General features: G+C 39.9%; 1 protein-coding gene across 1 annotated transcript in view; it reads left to right on the top strand.

Moving 5' to 3' along the window:
* LOC110963558 (retinal-specific phospholipid-transporting ATPase ABCA4-like) overlaps nt 1–17,699 on the top strand; it is a 55,764-nt gene that overhangs the window by 25,982 nt on the left and 12,083 nt on the right. Inside the window, exons 20-39 of the mRNA XM_051953451.1 lie at nt 2,964–3,141; nt 3,704–3,835; nt 4,123–4,262; nt 5,470–5,607; nt 6,018–6,199; nt 6,403–6,508; nt 8,371–8,576; nt 9,149–9,203; nt 9,479–9,538; nt 10,463–10,623; nt 10,935–11,059; nt 11,302–11,400; nt 12,192–12,473; nt 12,720–12,752; nt 12,857–12,962; nt 13,044–13,118; nt 13,302–13,471; nt 14,627–14,804; nt 16,403–16,518; nt 16,941–17,088. Of these exons, the coding sequence (XP_051809411.1) occupies nt 2,964–3,141; nt 3,704–3,835; nt 4,123–4,262; nt 5,470–5,607; nt 6,018–6,199; nt 6,403–6,508; nt 8,371–8,576; nt 9,149–9,203; nt 9,479–9,538; nt 10,463–10,623; nt 10,935–11,059; nt 11,302–11,400; nt 12,192–12,473; nt 12,720–12,752; nt 12,857–12,962; nt 13,044–13,118; nt 13,302–13,471; nt 14,627–14,804; nt 16,403–16,518; nt 16,941–17,088 (2,690 nt within the window). The remainder of the gene's footprint in view (nt 1–2,963; nt 3,142–3,703; nt 3,836–4,122; nt 4,263–5,469; nt 5,608–6,017; nt 6,200–6,402; nt 6,509–8,370; nt 8,577–9,148; nt 9,204–9,478; nt 9,539–10,462; nt 10,624–10,934; nt 11,060–11,301; nt 11,401–12,191; nt 12,474–12,719; nt 12,753–12,856; nt 12,963–13,043; nt 13,119–13,301; nt 13,472–14,626; nt 14,805–16,402; nt 16,519–16,940; nt 17,089–17,699) is intronic.

The following is a 17,699-nucleotide window of genomic DNA, read 5'->3' as shown; positions in this document are numbered from 1 at the left end:
TGCGCAGTGCGGGTCAGGAGATACCCATTTTCCAATGGATTTGAGTCACTTTTGACCTACACACGTGGACAAAATTGTTGGTACCCCTCAGTTAAAGAAGGAAAAACCCACAATTCTCACTGAAATCACTTGAAACTCACAAAAGTAACAATAAATAAAAATTTATTGAAAATTAAATAATCAAAATCAGCCATCACTTTTGAATTGTTGATTAACATAATTATTTAAAAAAACAAACTAATGAAATAGGGCTGGACAAAAATGATGGTACCCATAACTTAATATTTTGTTGCACAACCTTTTGAGGCAATCGCTGCAATTAAACGATTTCTGTATTTGTCAATGAGCGTTCTGCAGCTGTCAACAGGTATTTTGGCCCACTCCTCATGAGCAAACAGCTCCAGTTGTCTCAGGTTTGATGGGTGTCTTCTCCAAATGGCATGTTTCAGCTCCTTCCACATATGTTCAATGGGATTCAGATCTGGGCTCATAGAAGGCCACTTTAGAATAGTCCAACGCTTTTCTCTCAGCCATTCTTGGGTGTTTTTGGCTGTGTGTTTTGGATCGTTGTCCTGTTGGAAGACCCATGACCTGCGACTGAGACCAAGCTTTCTGACATTAGGCAGCACATTTCTCTCCAGAATGCCTTGATAGTCTTCAGATTTCATCGTACCTTGCACACTTTCAAGACACCCTGTGCCAGATGCAGCAAAGCAGCCCCAAAACATTACTGAGCCTCCTCCATGTTTCACCGTAGGGACAGTGTTCTTTTCTTCGAATGCTTGGTTTTTGAGTCTATGAACATAGAGTTGATGTGCCTTACCAAAAAGCTCCAGTTTGGTCTCATCTGTCCAAAGGACATTCTCCCAGAAGCTTTGTGGCTTGTCAACATGCATTTTTGCAAATTCCAGTCTGGCTTTTTTATGAGTTTTTTTCAGCAGTGGTGTCCTCCTTGGTCGTCTCCCATGAAGTCCACTTTGGCTCAAACAACGACGAATGGTGCGATCTGACACTGATGTACCTTGGCCTTGGAGTTCACCTTTAATTTCTTTGGAGGTTGCTCTGGGCTCTTTGGATACAGTTCGAGCGATCCGTCTCTTCAATTTGTCATCAATTTTCCTCTTGCGGCCACGTCCAGGGAGGTTGGCTACTGTCCCGTGGGTCTTGAACTTCTGAATAATATGAGCCACTGTTGTCACAGGAACTTCAAGCTGTTTAGAGATGGTCTTATAGCCTTTACCTTTAAGATGTTTGTCTATAATTTTTTTTCGGATGTCCTGGGACAATTCTCTCCTTCGCTTTCTGTTGTCCATGTTCAGTGTGGTACACACCTTTTCACCAAACAGCAGGGTGACTACTTGTCTCCGTTTAAATAGGCAGACTGACTGATTATGAGTTTGGAAACACCTGTGATGTCAATTAAATGACACACCTGAGTTAATCATGTCACTCTGGTCAAATAGTTTTCAATCTTTTATAGAGGTACCATCATTTTTGTCCAGGCCTGTTTCATTAGTTTGTTTTTTTAAATAATTATGTTAATCAACAATTCAAAAGTAATGGCTGATTTTGATTATTTAATTTTCAATAAATTTTTATTTATTGTTACTTTTGTGAGTTTCAAGTGATTTCAGTGAGAATTGTGGGTTTTTCCTTCTTTAACTGAGGGGTACCAACAATTTTGTCCACGTGTGTATGTGCACCAAAGGGGTAGCTCCTATAAGGTACAGTCAATTCCAGCCATTTTCAGTACAAAAAATTGCTAATATTCTATTTGTAAATAAAAATATGACGAGAAATACAGGGAATATTGGACGCGCGTCGCGAGGTGCATTTCCTCGAAAACGACCGATTCGTGGATTATATACCGACTTCAAGACATGTTTTGGAAAAAATATTTTACTGGCTTGTTTCGTCTGGATGTCCAAGGTTGGATTATGGCCGTTTTTTGTGGAATATTTTTATCTGTGTGTAACAATGAACCTGCAAATGTGAGTCGCGCTGTGTACGTTAAAGCCGTGTATAGAGAACGGATGGATGGATATTCGTTGTTTGTCGGACAAATGTGTTTATATTACCCACTGTGGTAATCACATCTGAAAGTGCTTTATACCGGCGGATTCATGAGAATCTGAGCTTTCCATCGGTGTATAATGTTTCGATCATCGAGTTGGCAGTGTCGTTCTATTTCGAAAAATGCTTATGCAGATATCAAAACGGCCCGCCTGCGGGCCGCTGAACCGCAACGGGGTTTTAACTTGCCATTTCTGAGGCTGGTGATTTGGTCGAACTTATTCTCAGCAGCAGAGGTGACTCTTGGTCTTTCTTTCCTGGGGTGGTCCATACGTGAGCCAGTGTCGTTGTTGCGTTTGATGGTTTTTGTGACTGCACTTTGGGATACATTCAAAGTTTTTGCAGTTTTCTAGACTGACTTACCTTCAGTTCTTAAAGTGTCCAAAGTCTCAAAGCAGAAAAGGTGTTTCTAAGTTCTAGAATGTATTCCTCCAAGGTCTGCATCTGATTTTTATTCAAGGTCAGAGATCCAGAACAATTGGCAGTAAGACGATAAATCATCAATTGCATGAGGGGTTTCATGCAGATTTCTAAAAGTCTGCATTACTGCAGACTTTGCTTAGCTTATACTTCGAACACAGGATCACCAGGAGAAGGCTGGAAGTGTAATTGTGATTTCCAAGGAAAGGCCCCTACTTCTGCTGTAGATAGAAAGAACCTCATGTAATTATTGACATTAAATTGTATTTTTGTTCATCTAAATCTACCAAACTGGATGCCCTCATTTGGTTTAATCTCCATAAATTGGTGGATTAAAATATCTTGGTTTTGAAGCTTCCTTTCACAGCAAATTCCATTTAATATTATTACTTTTTAATGTAGGGTAAATTAAGAATGTAACTATGGCGTATATTGTACCACAATAATTTTTCATATGTTTTCCAATGCAGGCCAGTTGTTCTTTGAGCCTGACCCGGTGGGACTTGTAATGGGGGTGCAGATTCAGGATCTGGTAAAGGTGTTCGATGGACGCTCACGTCCAGCTGTCAATGGACTCAACATCAGTTTCTACGAGGGACAGATCACATCCTTCTTGGGACACAATGGGGCTGGCAAAACTACAACAATGTAAGCTGAAATTAGACTTAAGAAACAATGAATAGCTTATATTTCTAAGTGCTGGGAAGTTACACAGCTTAGTAGCAATTTTATAAATAAATCTGACAGAAACAGACGGAAATTTGTAAAATCAACTAAAACAATTGAACTGTTTGTAAAAATGTCATGCAGTCTTTTGCTCGTGTAGGTAGACATTAAAAAAATTGCTCTGAACTTTATCGTGTTACATTTACACCATGAAACAGGTACTGCAAAATAATTTACACACTACCATTCAAAAGTTTGGGGTCACTTAGAAATGTCTTTATTTTTCAAAGAAAAGCTGCAGTCCCAAACTTTTGACCGGTTGTGTAACTGCATAGCTTTTGCAGCATCCTCCAGGTATTTAAGGAGCTCCTGATCAGGATTTTCCATTTGAAGACAAGAATCAGATCTTACTAAATTCTTCATACATTTGCTTTTTGAGAGACCCTTTTGTGAATGTGGGTTGCAACTCAGAGGTTGACCCAAATGTTGATATCAAATTTTTCATAATACTGATTCTGAATACTTTTTTTCTCTTTTTTTTCAGGTCCATTCTGACTGGGCTCTACCCTCCTACATCTGGCACAGCCTACATTAATGGAAGAGACATTAGAACTGACATAGACATCATCCGTACCTCTATGGGAATGTGCCCGCAATACAACATCCTCTTCAAACAGTGAGTTACATTTCAAATACTCACATCAGTTCAATGCAAATAAGTCCAAAAATTACCTGCTTTTCCAAAGACACTTTGAGTCACAACAAGAAACAATGAAAAAAGGATGAGCCAAAAATTAGTTAATGACTCTTAAATTGAAGACTTTTTCAAGAATCAATATGCAGTCTTCAAAAATACAGTAAACAGTTTTAAAAAAAAATCTTTTACACAGTGGAAAAACAGCCACAGCAGCAGCTTTACACTTTTTGTGTAAACGTGTTACGACTACTCTGTTTTTAATCCAGTCTCACAGTGGAGGAGCATATCCTTTTCTACTCACTGCTGAAGGGTCGAACCCAGGAGGAGGCAGAAAGGGAAGTCGAGGACATGCTAGTGGATCTGGGGCTTCCTCACAAGAGAGACGACCAGGCTCAGAACCTCTCAGGTTTGCCATTTGCCATTCTTTTACCCGAGAAGCTAGATGCTTCCCTACTTCTTGGTTGACTTGCTTTCAAAGTATTTATTGCAGTATGATGGAGCACACATCAAATGAAGCTGCATAGCTTGACCTTTCTAACAATCCTAGTTGCTTGTCTGTGTAATTAAGTGTTATGAGAGGAAATCATTTTGAATTGTCATCCTATTTGTCATAGTTACAACCTGCAAATAGCTCCTTGTTTTAATAACTCATGAACTCATCATTGCATAGATGTGCTGATACCTAGATGTGTGTGTGTGTATGCGTGCATGCGTGTGTGCCTGTCTGTCTGTCTGTCTGTGTGTCTAAGTGACTGAAGGTCTGGTTGGCCTAGACCAGGGATCTCAAACATAAGGCCTACGGGCCAAAATCAGCCTGTCAGAGGGTCCAGTCTTTCCTGCGTGATGACCTTGCACACTGTAAAAATTCCAGAGGTGAAAATTAATCCTTACTGTGAAATACTTATAGAATTGACCATTGTGCAATATAATGTGAGTCAGCAGCTTCAGTACGACAGAGTTTGGTTTGGGGGAACCCCATTGTTGATGTACTGATGCAGCTTTCATGCATTTATAATGTACAAATTTTACACATTTATAAAGCAGGGAGACAACTGAACATTTTCCTTTAGAGTTCTGTCTTTAGTTGTGCAGTGTAGAGTGTCAGGATCACTACACAGACATGAAAAATAATTTCTAGATCTTGACAAGTTGTAAAAAACTATAATGTTCAGTTCCAGATACCTGAGACTAAATGTTTGATGTCTTTGTAGGCACATTGTGATCTGTAGGTTGCAATGCACAAATGGTAAAAGGTTAATATCGCTAAAATTTCACTTAGTTTTCTTAAGAAATTTCAGGTTGCTCATAATGTCTTGCAAAAACATATTTCATTGAATGTGAACGTTTTCAGAATGTACTTTTTGCACTAAAACAAAGGAAAAACTTTGGAGTTGTCGTTATTTATTGGTTATTATGCTCTGATGTTACTGGTCCAGCCCTCTTGAGAACCAAATTGGGCTGCATGTGGAAGCTGAACTAAAATAAGTTTGATGCCCCTGGCCTGGACTGATCTGAAAAAAATAAGGTACTGCGTAAAAGAAGAGCTTGGCCGTGAAGGTGGGGACATTACCCTGAAAATTACCAAGTAAACATCCGTCTCATGCACATTACAGGTGGAATGCAGAGGAAACTGTCCGTTGCCATGGCATTTGTTGGAGGGTCAAAGGTCGTCATCCTGGATGAGCCCACATCTGGAGTGGACCCCTACTCCAGAAGATCCATTTGGGACCTCCTACTGAAAAACAGAACGGGTAAAATGACCAGTTCTGTAGAGTCACATTCAACCCAATACATCCACATTTTTGCACTCCATAATAATATTTTGCCACTTTAGTGTAATGTTCTGACTCTCTAAATGCACATCTTACCCCTGCAAGCACATGCTGTATCTCACCCCTGAGGTGCACTTTTCACTGTTGCACAGAAAACAGGGAAGAAAGAAACTAAATCTCTTGCGGCTTCACAGTTCTCCTGAGGCACTTGAATTAAGTTGTGAACTGATCAGATGGAAAAAAAATTCAACTACACAGTCACAGAAAAAGAAGAAAATGTAGTCAGAAAATCGATATGTTCTAGCGACTGCTGGCAAAGGTAGTTTAAAGCTGAATTTTTTTGTGTGTTTCAATGAAAGCACTTTTTAAAGAGTTTGCTCCCTGTGCAGGCCGTACAGTGATTCTGTCCACACATCACATGGACGAGGCGGACCTGCTGAGCGACCGCATCGCCATCATTTCCAAAGGGCAGCTGCATTGCTGCGGGTCCCCCCTTTTCCTCAAAAACTGTTTCGGAGTAGGTTTCTATCTAACACTTGTGCGCCGCATGAAGGATCTCAGGAAGAAGGAGGTGAGGTTAAAGTTTTGTGCTCAGTCAACAAACTGCAATGTTTTTCATCACTGTCTGTTCCTGCAGTACAGAAATACTTTCCAACACAGACACACAGAAAAGAATACTTGATTTTCTCTCACTGAGGCAAGGTTCACTTTTCCATCAGGAAATACTTTTTTTTGCATTGTTAAAGGTGTCCTTGTCTTTTTTATTTCTGTCAGAATGACTGTGACTGTGCCTCTGACTGCTCTTGTTCCTGCTCCATCTGTACAAGATACAAAGATCAGTCTCAGAATCAGTTCCAGCATCTAGACAGAGTGCTAGATGGTAAGTGTGTACTGTACATTGCTTTCATCTGCTTCCTCGGTTTAGAGTCAAAATTCATTTTTATAATGCATTTCTGGAAAATGAGGACATTTTGGCCTGTTTGGGGGTTAGCAGTTGGTTTTCAGGTTAAAGTTAAGATCGGAATTAAGTTTAGGGTTAGGGTTATTTTTACATATTATTTAGTAAGAGGTTTAGTTAGGTTGGTATGGGAAGGAATTTATCTTATTATAGTTACGATGATTTGAAGTCTCTCACCAGTCTTTGATTTAACACCTAAAAGCTCATCTCTGTGCATCAGAGTTACAGTGGTAGCCAATACTTTAGACCGAAGTACAAAACTGAATGTTATTGCATCAAACTATTCCACACAATCTTGACATATTTATTGTGAATTACCCAATCAAATTCACATTTAATAACATCACAATTGAAATTTTGTTACACATAACTAAAGAGAAAGAAAATGTTTTCTAAATTCCAGGTGGTCTACACTTATGACTGTTTTTTTGTGCTTCAATATGTAAAGAAAATTAGTCCTAAATTGAGCTCAAACCACATTTTTATTTAACAACTACCAATAATATAGTCTATGTCAATAATTTGTAGGGTATCCCTTCTGCTTGATGACTTCTTGCAGCCTGCGAGGCATGGACTCTACCAGTTTTCTGCAGATGTCTCCAGTAATTTTTGACCAGGTTGACTGACAGTCTTCCCACAGCTTCTCTTCATTTTTTTATATGAGTGGACTTGTCCCGATAGTGATTAAGGATTTCCCACAGGTTTTCAATGGGGTTCAAGTCTGGAGACTATGGTGACCACTCCAAAACTTTAAACTTTATCTTGCTCAGCCACTACTTGGTCTTCTTTGCTGAATGCTTCAGGTCGTTATCATGCTGGAAAATGCCTCGCTGATGTCCCAATAGCTTCTTCATACTTGGTAACATCGACTTCTGCAAGATGTGAATGTTCTGCTCTGTCTCCATGATGCCTTCAACTCGATGTATACGACCAACCCCACCTGCTGACATGCACCCCCACACCATGATGTTGCCCACCTCTACAAGTACAACATGAGAGCATCAGATGGCACAGTGTATGTTAGGAGAAAGGCAGGAGAGGGTGTCAATCCAAGAAACTTGCGTGGCACAGTGAAACATAGAGGTGGCAATATCATGGTGTGGGGGTGCATGTCAACAGGTGGGGTTGGTCGTATACATCGAGTTGAAGGCATCAGCAAGACAGAGCAGAACATTCACATCTTGCAGAAGTGGTCTTTAAATATCGCTAAACTCTAACCTCTTCCAATAGAGTCACACACACCTAAAACCAGTGAACACATACTAATCTCCCCTGTGAAATAACTAAGACTTGTCCAATTTTGAGTGTTTCCTTACTACCAGTAAAAAATTGAATGAGAAAATCTCCTCAGTGAGTCCTTCATGCCACTGAAGGCCTTCACATGTCTAGCACTACAAATACAGTATGTGTATGTGCAACCTGCAGAGTTGTTCATACTTGTGTGTGTTTGCGCTTGTTGAAATGAAATTTGCATCACAGGCCCACTTTAAATAGCAAAAGAGACTTAAACAGAACAAATTCACATTTATAATTTAATGGCAGTATTGACCCATGAGCTTTTTCCTCCTTTTCTGCCTGAGGACACACAACTTAATATGCAACGCTATGGAGTTGTTGAAGTACTAATTTGCTCATGCATTTCAGTGGTTGAATAATAATGTTTGTTTTTTTTCATGCATCTCAAGCAGTTTCCCTTCCTTTGTCCTTATCTTTGTTGCTGCTATTTTGGAAACACTTAGCTCTTCAGCAGCTCATCCATATGTGATTTTCTGTCTTCTCCCCAGGGGACATAGACAGCATCACTAGTCTTATCCACCACCATGTCCCCGAGGCCAAGCTGATTGAGACGATCGGACAGGAACTGACCTATCTGCTGCCCAATAAAGGGTTCAAACATCGAGCCTATGCTAGTCTGTTTAGGGAGCTGGAGGAGACACTTTCAGATATGGGTCTGAGTAGCTTTGGCATCTCAGATACGTCTCTAGAGGAGGTAGGGACGTCACCACAGTAACGTCTGTGTCACTTCCTTGCCTCTGTTGCTCATAGTGAATCCAATGGCTGCTCAGATTGTTGGGTTTTCTGTTCTCTTTAATTTGTAAGGTCTGTACCTTACTGTGCTAAGCGCTTTGAGAATGCATATGTTGTGAATCTGCACTATATAAATAAAACTTAATTGAAAATGTAATTGAACTATGTAACCTCACCATGTGTATTCAGGCCTATATTATGAATCAGATTTTTTTTTTCTGCTTTGTGCATACTGATATGATGAATAAGTCAGGAAACATAGACTGTTATCAAGCTGAGCACAAGTATACATAAACATAATTATTTTCCTTCTATTACCTTTAGAGTCCCAAAACAACTACCCTCATGGAAAAGCTCTCTCTTACTGAGTACTTTCTGTCTGTTTCTACTTCCCTATTGTCTTGCTGTACTGTCAGAATGTTGTATTTATGCTTAAGTTTAAAAAAATTATACTACTTCAACACTTCAAGGTAGTGCTGATATTTAATGTGTGAGAAGTTTTGAAAGCTTAAGGAAGTTCTTCTTTCTGTCCAGATATTCATAAAGGTCACTGCAGACGGAGAAGCAGCAAATAATGCCACCACAGCTGGTAAATACCACCACTGATATTCTCCATGGCCTTTTCCTGGAATTGAGTTTCTGACCCATTGCCCAGTCTGTCTAGCATGTTGTTAATCCCTTTGCCTCACACCTGTTTTATGGTGTTTTTGTTGTTTATCCCCAGACTGGATTATACAGCTGTGACTTGAACAACAGTTACTGTACTTGTCTAGACATTGCATGTGATGTGGTGCATCATGTGTCTGTTTTAGCCCTCTAGTTTGTATTTTGTGTTTCATTTTTGTGTCTTGCTCCCACCTCCAGAACAGTGGATGTTACAAGAAAGAAAAAATGGCACCAAAGTGGGTGTAGAGGGAAATGAAGGTCAGAGAGTGAAGAGCCACTGGACAGACCTCTGACAATATAGATGCTTGCCTCCTTTTTTCCAATGAACATTCAGGACCTGGGTCAATTACATCATTTTTTTGTAAATTAAACTGTGTACAATTCCTTTTTCATGTGGGTTTTATCATATAAGGGCTGTTTTGATGTTATTCTTGTTCTGTCCAACCTTTTCTATGATGTCTAGATTTTACTGTAATATGTTTGTTAAGCCAAACTGTTCTGTACTTCCAAGCAGTTTGAGTGACCCATGTCTGGGATGTTCAGTTTGTACTGTACAAGAAAGCAGGCGGATTTACTATTTACACTACCGTTGAAAAATTTGGGGTCACTCAGACAATTTCATATTTTCCATAAAAACTCACACTTTTATTCATGTGCTAACAGAATTGCACAAGGGTTTTCTAATCATCAGTTAGCCTTTCAACACAATTAGCTAACACAATGTAGCATTAGAACACAGGAGTGATGGTTGCTGGAAATGTTCCTCTGTACCCCTATGGAGATATTCCATTAAAAACCAGCTGTTTCCAGCTAGAACAGTCATTTACCACATTAATAATGTCTAGACTGTATTTCTGATTCATTTAATGTTATCTTTATTGAAAAAAAACTGTTTTTCTTTCAAAAATGAGGACATTTCTAAGTGACCTCAAACTTCTGAATGGTAGTGCATATTGCAGCTTGCATTTACTATTCTCACCCAGGACTGCTTCAGCTTCATGCATTTATACTTGCCTGGCACTCAGAAAAACAAATCTCAGGTTTGAGTGCTTTACTGTGTGGGACACTCAGCAGTAGAGCTGACCCACAGCCTGTTACCACTGCCCTTCTTAGAAAATATTGTATCTTGCATATGTGTGTTTTTAGTTTAATACTTAGTGTTTGTATTTCTATTGACCATAGAACATAATGGAGTGAATGGCACGAACCACGCATCAGATAGCAGCGCAGGAAAGGGCTCCAGGCAGGTGAAAGGTGCCACTCTGATTCTGAAGCAGTTCCATGCTCTGCTTGTGAAGAGGTTCCACCACGCCACACGAAGCCAGAAAGACTTCTTGGCACAGGTACCTCATGTAACAAACATGGGAATGCACTAATGACTGGACGGCCGGTATAGGGATCAATGTGTGCTACATATAGACTGAGTACAGACTGGGATATACTGTTTCCGAGCACCTCTGGGTGACATGTGAGAGACGACACAATTTGTGCTAGACATTCTATAGATGCAATGAAAAAAATCCTTGGTGACAAGCATATTTATTTTCCTTTATTGAGCCTTAATGACGCAAATTTGACTGGATGGATTTGCAAATGTGTGAGCATGTGTCTGTGTATTTTTGAAAAAAACATTTTGTGAACTGTGTAATTCCAGATTGTCCTCCCTGCCAGTTTTGTCCTGATAGCGCTGATCTTCACAATGATTGTTCCTCCGTTTGGGGAATATCCCAGTCTGACTCTGACTCCCTGGATGTACGGACAACAGGTCACCTTCTTCAGGTCAGCCCTCATGACACAGACTCCAAAATTATTGTTTGACATCATAAAATTTGTGACACCATTCTCAGATTGGCATCGTGGTAAGAAGCCCTGGTGAGGGAGTTTACATTCAGCAATGATCTGTCAGCATATGAAATAAATCTTTGTTTAGCTAACAGGGATTGATGGTGAGGATTTTGCTGATATTTCTCCAGTTTCTTTGACCTTATCTTCTTTTGTGTTCTTTTACGTACCATTTTCAGCAATGAGCAACCATTTGACCCCAAAATGAAACACTTTGCAGAGCGCTTGTTAAATCGACCAGGCCTGGGCACACGATGCATGGAAGGAGAACCACTCGGGTGAGTATTATGACTAGAGGTAATATCTTAACTATCCCACAACTGATGCATTCATTCACGTGCCTCATCCTCTGCCTTGAAAACATTTTTTTTAAAATTCAGTTTCAATTCAACTTTATTTATATAGGATAATGGATTGTGGCTGTTGGAACTGCTGATGTAGAAGTAATGGTTTGGTTTAACTGAGTGTAAGAAGTTATTTTAAGCACAAAAAAGTTGCAGAAATTAGCTGAGTTTCTGCTCAGCCAGACGCGACTGTCACTGACCTGTCAGCTGTTGCCACGAATGAAAACCTGTGGCTGTGATATTCCATTCAAGGCTCCTCAGGCTCTGACATAAATAGTTTTTAACTTAATGCATCAAACACTAGAACATAGTATTGATTTTTAGAGCTATCAACTGTGTATCAACCTGACTTCTGCACAACACAACTGATGGTCCCAACCCCAATTAAGAAGGCAAGAAGTTCCACAAATGAACCTTGACAGGCACACCTGTGAAGTGAAAACCATTTCAGGTGACCATGTCATGAAGCTCATTGAGAGAAGACCAAGGGGTTGTAACACTGTCAGCAAAGCAAAGGATGACTACTTTGAGGAATCTAAAATATAAAACATGTTTAGAGTTATTTCCCTATATTTTGCTTCATAGTTTGGATGTGTTCATTATGCATTTACAATGTAGAAAGTAGTAAAAATAAAGAAAAAACATTGAATGAGAAGTGTCCAAACGTTTTACTGGTAGTATCACATCAGCGCCCTGATGACGCTGTGTTTCTCCTCTCCCTTTAGACTGCCTTGCAGTAATGGATCCTCAGAGTGGGAGTATCCTGATGTCTCCCCTGTGGTCAGCAACATCTTACTGAGTCCTGAGTGGAATCAGAGAAACCCATCCCCCTTGTGCCAGTGCAGCAGCACTAAGAAGCTGACCATGATGCCCGTCTGTCCTGTCGGCGCAGGAGGCCTACCCCCTCTCCAGCGAGTAGAGGTCACAGGAGACACCATGCTGGATCTAACAGACAGGAACATCTCTGACTACCTGGTCAAAACCTACCCCACTCTCATAAGACTCAGGTAGAGCTCAGTATAGTTTAGTTTTGCATTCAAGTGGTATAAATAAGAAAAGATTTATGTGTCTTCGCAACTCTGGAGATGATGATGCTGTAAACAAAAATCACAGAAAGATCTTCTTTAAAGCTAAAAAAAATCCTAATCCTAATTAATGCTTCGAATGCTCCGTAAATAATTCTGTTTGACGAGTATTTTTACACAGTTTAATTAAACATTCTTCTTGATGATATTCTAAATTTTATTTCACAGTTTGAAGAGCAAATACTGGGTGAATGAACAGAGGTAATAATTAGTCTTTTGTGTCATTCAGTATTCGTCTCTGTGTTGTGAATATTATTTAGACGAGTTGAAGTGGGATTTTAAATGTAAATCTTCACTGTTATTAGATATGGAGGTCTGTCAGTAGGAGGACAACTTCCCATCCTGGATGTGAACCCTAAGGACATCCAAAATGTTTTCCATCAACTGGGACAAATGCTCAACATCACAGGGGTAAATATTCTGCTCTTTTTCATTTGGATACAAGAGTAAAGTGTCAAATCTTTCAGGTTAAATGAGCACTGTTGTTTATAGGGTTACTACAGTGGGCTTGCACTGAGGGAGATTGGTCCTTTCTTACGATACATGGAAAGTGAATTTAATATTAAGGTAAGTGTGAACTGAATATAAATGTGTTTTTCTTTACAAATAGTAAATCAGATTCAGAGTTGCTTTCCACTTAAAGTGTAATGACGGTTATAAAGAAGGTTATCTTTCACCCACAGTATGTTGTATCAGGATGATACTCATCAAGCGAGGCATTTCTCTGTTAATTCTGCTCTCCTTTGTTAGGTGTGGTATAATAACAAAGGCTGGCATGCCATGGTGGCCTTCATGAATGTGGCTAACAATGCTATTCTAAGGGCCTTCCTTCCGTCATCTGCCAAACCTGTCGAATTTGGCATCACTGCCATCAACCACCCTCTGAACCTCACCAAAGAGCAGCTTTCTGAAGTCACTGTGTAAGCATTACCTTGTATATTTTTTTGTTTGAATTATTTAACCTGATGGATTCATCCATCCATTATTCACAAATCGTTTAATCCTCATTAGGGTCGCGGGAGCTGGAATCTCTTCCAGCTAACTTAGGGTGAAGGCAGGGACACCCTGGACAGGTCATCAGTCTATCGCAGGGCTACATATAGAGACAAACAATAACATTCACATTCACACCTATGGACAATTTAGAATTATTAATTAACATGAGGATGTTTTTGGACTGTGGGAGGAAGCTGGAGTACCCGGGGAAAACCTATACATGCACAGGGAGAACATGCAAACTCCATGCGGATAGATTGGGAACCAGGGATCTTCTAGCTGTGAGGCAACCGTGCGAACCTTGAGCCACCATTCGGCCCTGTTTTGTACATTAAAACCACAATTGTGATGCTAGCAAGAGTGCAGGGTATTTTTTACTGTTGTGTTGGGTGATGTGGAAAAGACATATTCTTGAATATTATTCAGTTCTTACCATCCACCAAAGCCTTAAATCATCCATCCATCCATCCATTCTCTACACACCGCTTTTTCCTCACTAGGGTCGCAGGGGTGCTGGAGCCTATCTCAGCTGACTCGGGTGAAGGCAGGGGACACCCTGGACAGGTCACCAGTCTGTCACAGGGCTACATATACAGACAAACAATCACACTCACATTCACACCTACGGGCAATTTAGAATAACCAATTAACCTCAGCATATTTTTGGACTGTGGGAGGAAGCTGGAGTGCCGGGAGAAAACCCACGCATGCACAGAGAGAACATGCAAACTCCATGCAGAAAGATCCCAGGCCCACCCCGGGATTCAAACCGGGGATCTTCTTGCTGCAAAGCGAAAGTGCTAACCACTAGGCCACTGTGCAGCCCAGCCTTAAATCAGTTCAGCTATAATAACATACATCACAGATTTCTAAATTAACATGGTTCCTTGTACTAGACGTAATAATAAACATTTTTTTTCAGTTAGACAATAATTTTTAACCTTGTTTCTTTAATATTTCTATACTTTGGGAGACTGCAAAACAGCTTATTCTGAAAGTATTATGGCATGTTTAGTCTTCTAATGGCAAAATCACAGAGCAGAATACACCACACTGACTTTATTCATTTCCTTCTTCAGGTTGACCACTTCAGTAGATGCCGTGGTGGCAATCTGTGTTATTTTCGCCATGTCCTTCATTCCTGCCAGCTTTGTCCTCTACCTCATTCAGGAGCGAGTGACCAAAGCCAAACACCTGCAGTTTGTCAGTGGGGTCAGCCCTTTAGTTTACTGGGTTTCCAACTTCTTCTGGGACATGGTAAGTGAATTGAGGTTTGGATCAATGTGAGATGGACATCACATACACTACCATTCAAAAGTTTAGGGTTACCCAGGCAATTTTATGTTTTCCATGAAAAACTCACTTTTATTCATGTGCTAACATAATTGCATAAGAGTTTTCTAATCATCAGTTAGCCTTTAAACACCATTAGCTAACACAATGTACCACTCGAACACAGGAATGATGGTTGCTGGAAATGGGCGTCTGTACCCCTATGGAGATATTCAGTTAAAAACCAGTCACTTCCAGCTAGAATTGCCGTTTACCAAATTAACAACATTTAGACTTTATTTCTGATTCATTCAACTTTATCTAAATTGAAAAACAATGTTCTTCTTTCAAAAATGAGGACATTTCTAATTATGCTTTTCCACTAGCACCTACTTGGTTCGACTCTACTCGGTTTGTGAGTTCTTCCTTTCGGACGTAGAACCTGGTACCAGGTACTATTTTTGTACCTACTTGGCCAGAATTCCAAGTGATCTGAGTCGAACCGATAATATGATGTCTACAGAGTGCAGGGCCACTGATTGGACAGGGAGGGATGACACATGAGAGCGACTTCCTTCGCGAAAACCAAACCCACCATTTATTAAAAAATTGGTAACAGCGACAGTCCGCATTGCTCTTCACAGAACAGGAATCTGACAAAAAACCATAGACTAAGCAGCAGGTATGCCATCGCCTCGATGTCCTCCATTGTTGTGTTGCGTTTGTGCTGCACACAAATGACGTTAAGGGACTTCCAGGCCGCCGTGCTATGACGACTCCACCCATGATGATGTGGTACTCAGTTCTAAAGGAAAACAACCTAAACCGAATTGAGTCGAGTCGAGTCGAGCCGAGTAGGTGCTAGTGGAAAAGCGACTTAATTGAGCTCAAACCTTTGAATGATGGTGTATTATCACTAAAACCTCACTTTCTTTTATATAGAAGATAAGTTCCATAATGACAAAAAGTTTTTCAGTATGAAAGATATTACATTTGTGAACAAGAACAGCATTCAGAGAGTGCAGTACTCCGCCAAGGTTGCTCTGTTGTTGTATGACTTCTGAGGGATGAAATTTTTAAAAATACCTGCTCCGTAGCTGTCGATTTGTAGAAGGATCACAATCATGTGACCATCAAAAGAGAGCTGACGTACTGTTCACTTCTTGTCATAGTTAGTGATGCTGTGCCGCTATCTCGTAATGTCACAGAAATTTTGAACAGTCCGTGGATCCAGACTATAAGTCACATCACTGCCAAAATCTAATCACTTGGTCCTTGTGTCATTTCTGAGCTTCACTGAAAATTTCATCCAAATCCGTTGCTCCATTTTTGAGTAATGTTGCGAATAGAAAGACAAACAAACAGGTGGACAGACAAACTATCATCACATTACTCTGCCACATTCCTTAGCGGAGTAATAATTAATGCCAATTATTATGGGCAATAATGATGTCTTATTAGTAGATAGATAAGATACTTCAAGCAGTTCGATGTCTTAAATTAATTCTTACATCTTGCTGTTTTTTTTTTTAATCATTTGAGAATTCTGTCTTTGTACTCACTTTAAGCGTTTGTTCCTCCAGGTAAACTACTCTCTCAGCACTGCAATGATAGTTGGCATTTTCATGGCTTTTGACAAAAAGTGTTACACATCATCATCCAACCTGCCAGCTCTGATAGTGCTGCTTCTCCTCTATGGGTAAGCTGGTGCTTCATTTAATTAAATTCAGTTTTGTTTTGCTTGTGAAAAATGGTAAAACACAAAACAGAATAATAAATGATTGTGCTGTTCTGATGGTTATAATGTGAGCGCACCCCAAGGTTCTCATTAGAATGCCTCACCAGTGAAGAAGAAACAAATATGTGACTGAATGACAAAAGAATTGAATAACTGCACTTGTCAGGGCCCCTCTCCTCTCTGCCCTGTCAGCTGGGGTTTCTTCTGCATGGGTGTGCAGGAAGGGAATGTTGCTGATCATTCTAAATCACCTGCGTAGACAAAACAAAGAAATTCATTGAGAACAACATGCATCAAACAGAGATGACATGAACTGATGCATACAGAAATCACTGATCTAAAACAATGTATGTTTATCTTTTCTCAAACTCACCTGCCTTTAGGTGGTCAGTGACACCAATGATGTATCCTATGTCCTACGTATTCAGCATTCCGAGCACTGCATATGTGTCTCTGTCCTGCATCAACCTGTTTATTGGCATCAACGGCAGTGCCATCACTTTCATCCTGGAACTATTTGAGAACAATCGGGTAAGGACATATTGATTATAACATACTGCACAGTCAATAAATGTCTTGTTGTTCCTAAATGTTACACTGCAGATGGTGCATATTTGAATTCACGCTTAACTCTGACACCAGGGTTTGTATTTGGACGAATCTGCTTTTCAGTTTAAGTTTAGCTGTTTTACAACACTTATATTACTTCTGGTGTGAGGCACCGTGTGCAGTTCAGGAATATTGGTGTTGAACCTCATCTGCAGAAAAATACTAGAATCTCAATGGTTGCATAAAGACAGATAATTAAGTGAATCAGTGGTTACAGATACAAATTAAACCTACAGTAGTTTATTTTTTTGACCACTTAAGACCAGCATGACAGCTGTAACAACTCTGAAATGTTGCTGATCATTCAAAATCTGTTTTCCTTTAATATGAAACAATGCAGCATTTAAAGGTTACAAATCTGTATTTTGTAGCAGCAGATGTTAATATCGATATTCAGATTGTCAAAAAAGTTGACAAATGAGGCCAAATGTTGCTCTTCTTTTATAAAAATAGATTTTGCCAATTTCAAGTGGCCAAAAAAAAAAATCTAATAAATTAAGTGCAGCCTGGAGTCTGTAGGTCATTAGAGAGCG

This window comes from Acanthochromis polyacanthus, chromosome 9 (assembly GCF_021347895.1).
Source record: "Acanthochromis polyacanthus isolate Apoly-LR-REF ecotype Palm Island chromosome 9, KAUST_Apoly_ChrSc, whole genome shotgun sequence".
In the NCBI taxonomy this organism is placed as follows: domain Eukaryota; kingdom Metazoa; phylum Chordata; class Actinopteri; family Pomacentridae; genus Acanthochromis; species Acanthochromis polyacanthus.
This window is presented reverse-complemented; position numbering and strand designations above follow the sequence as displayed.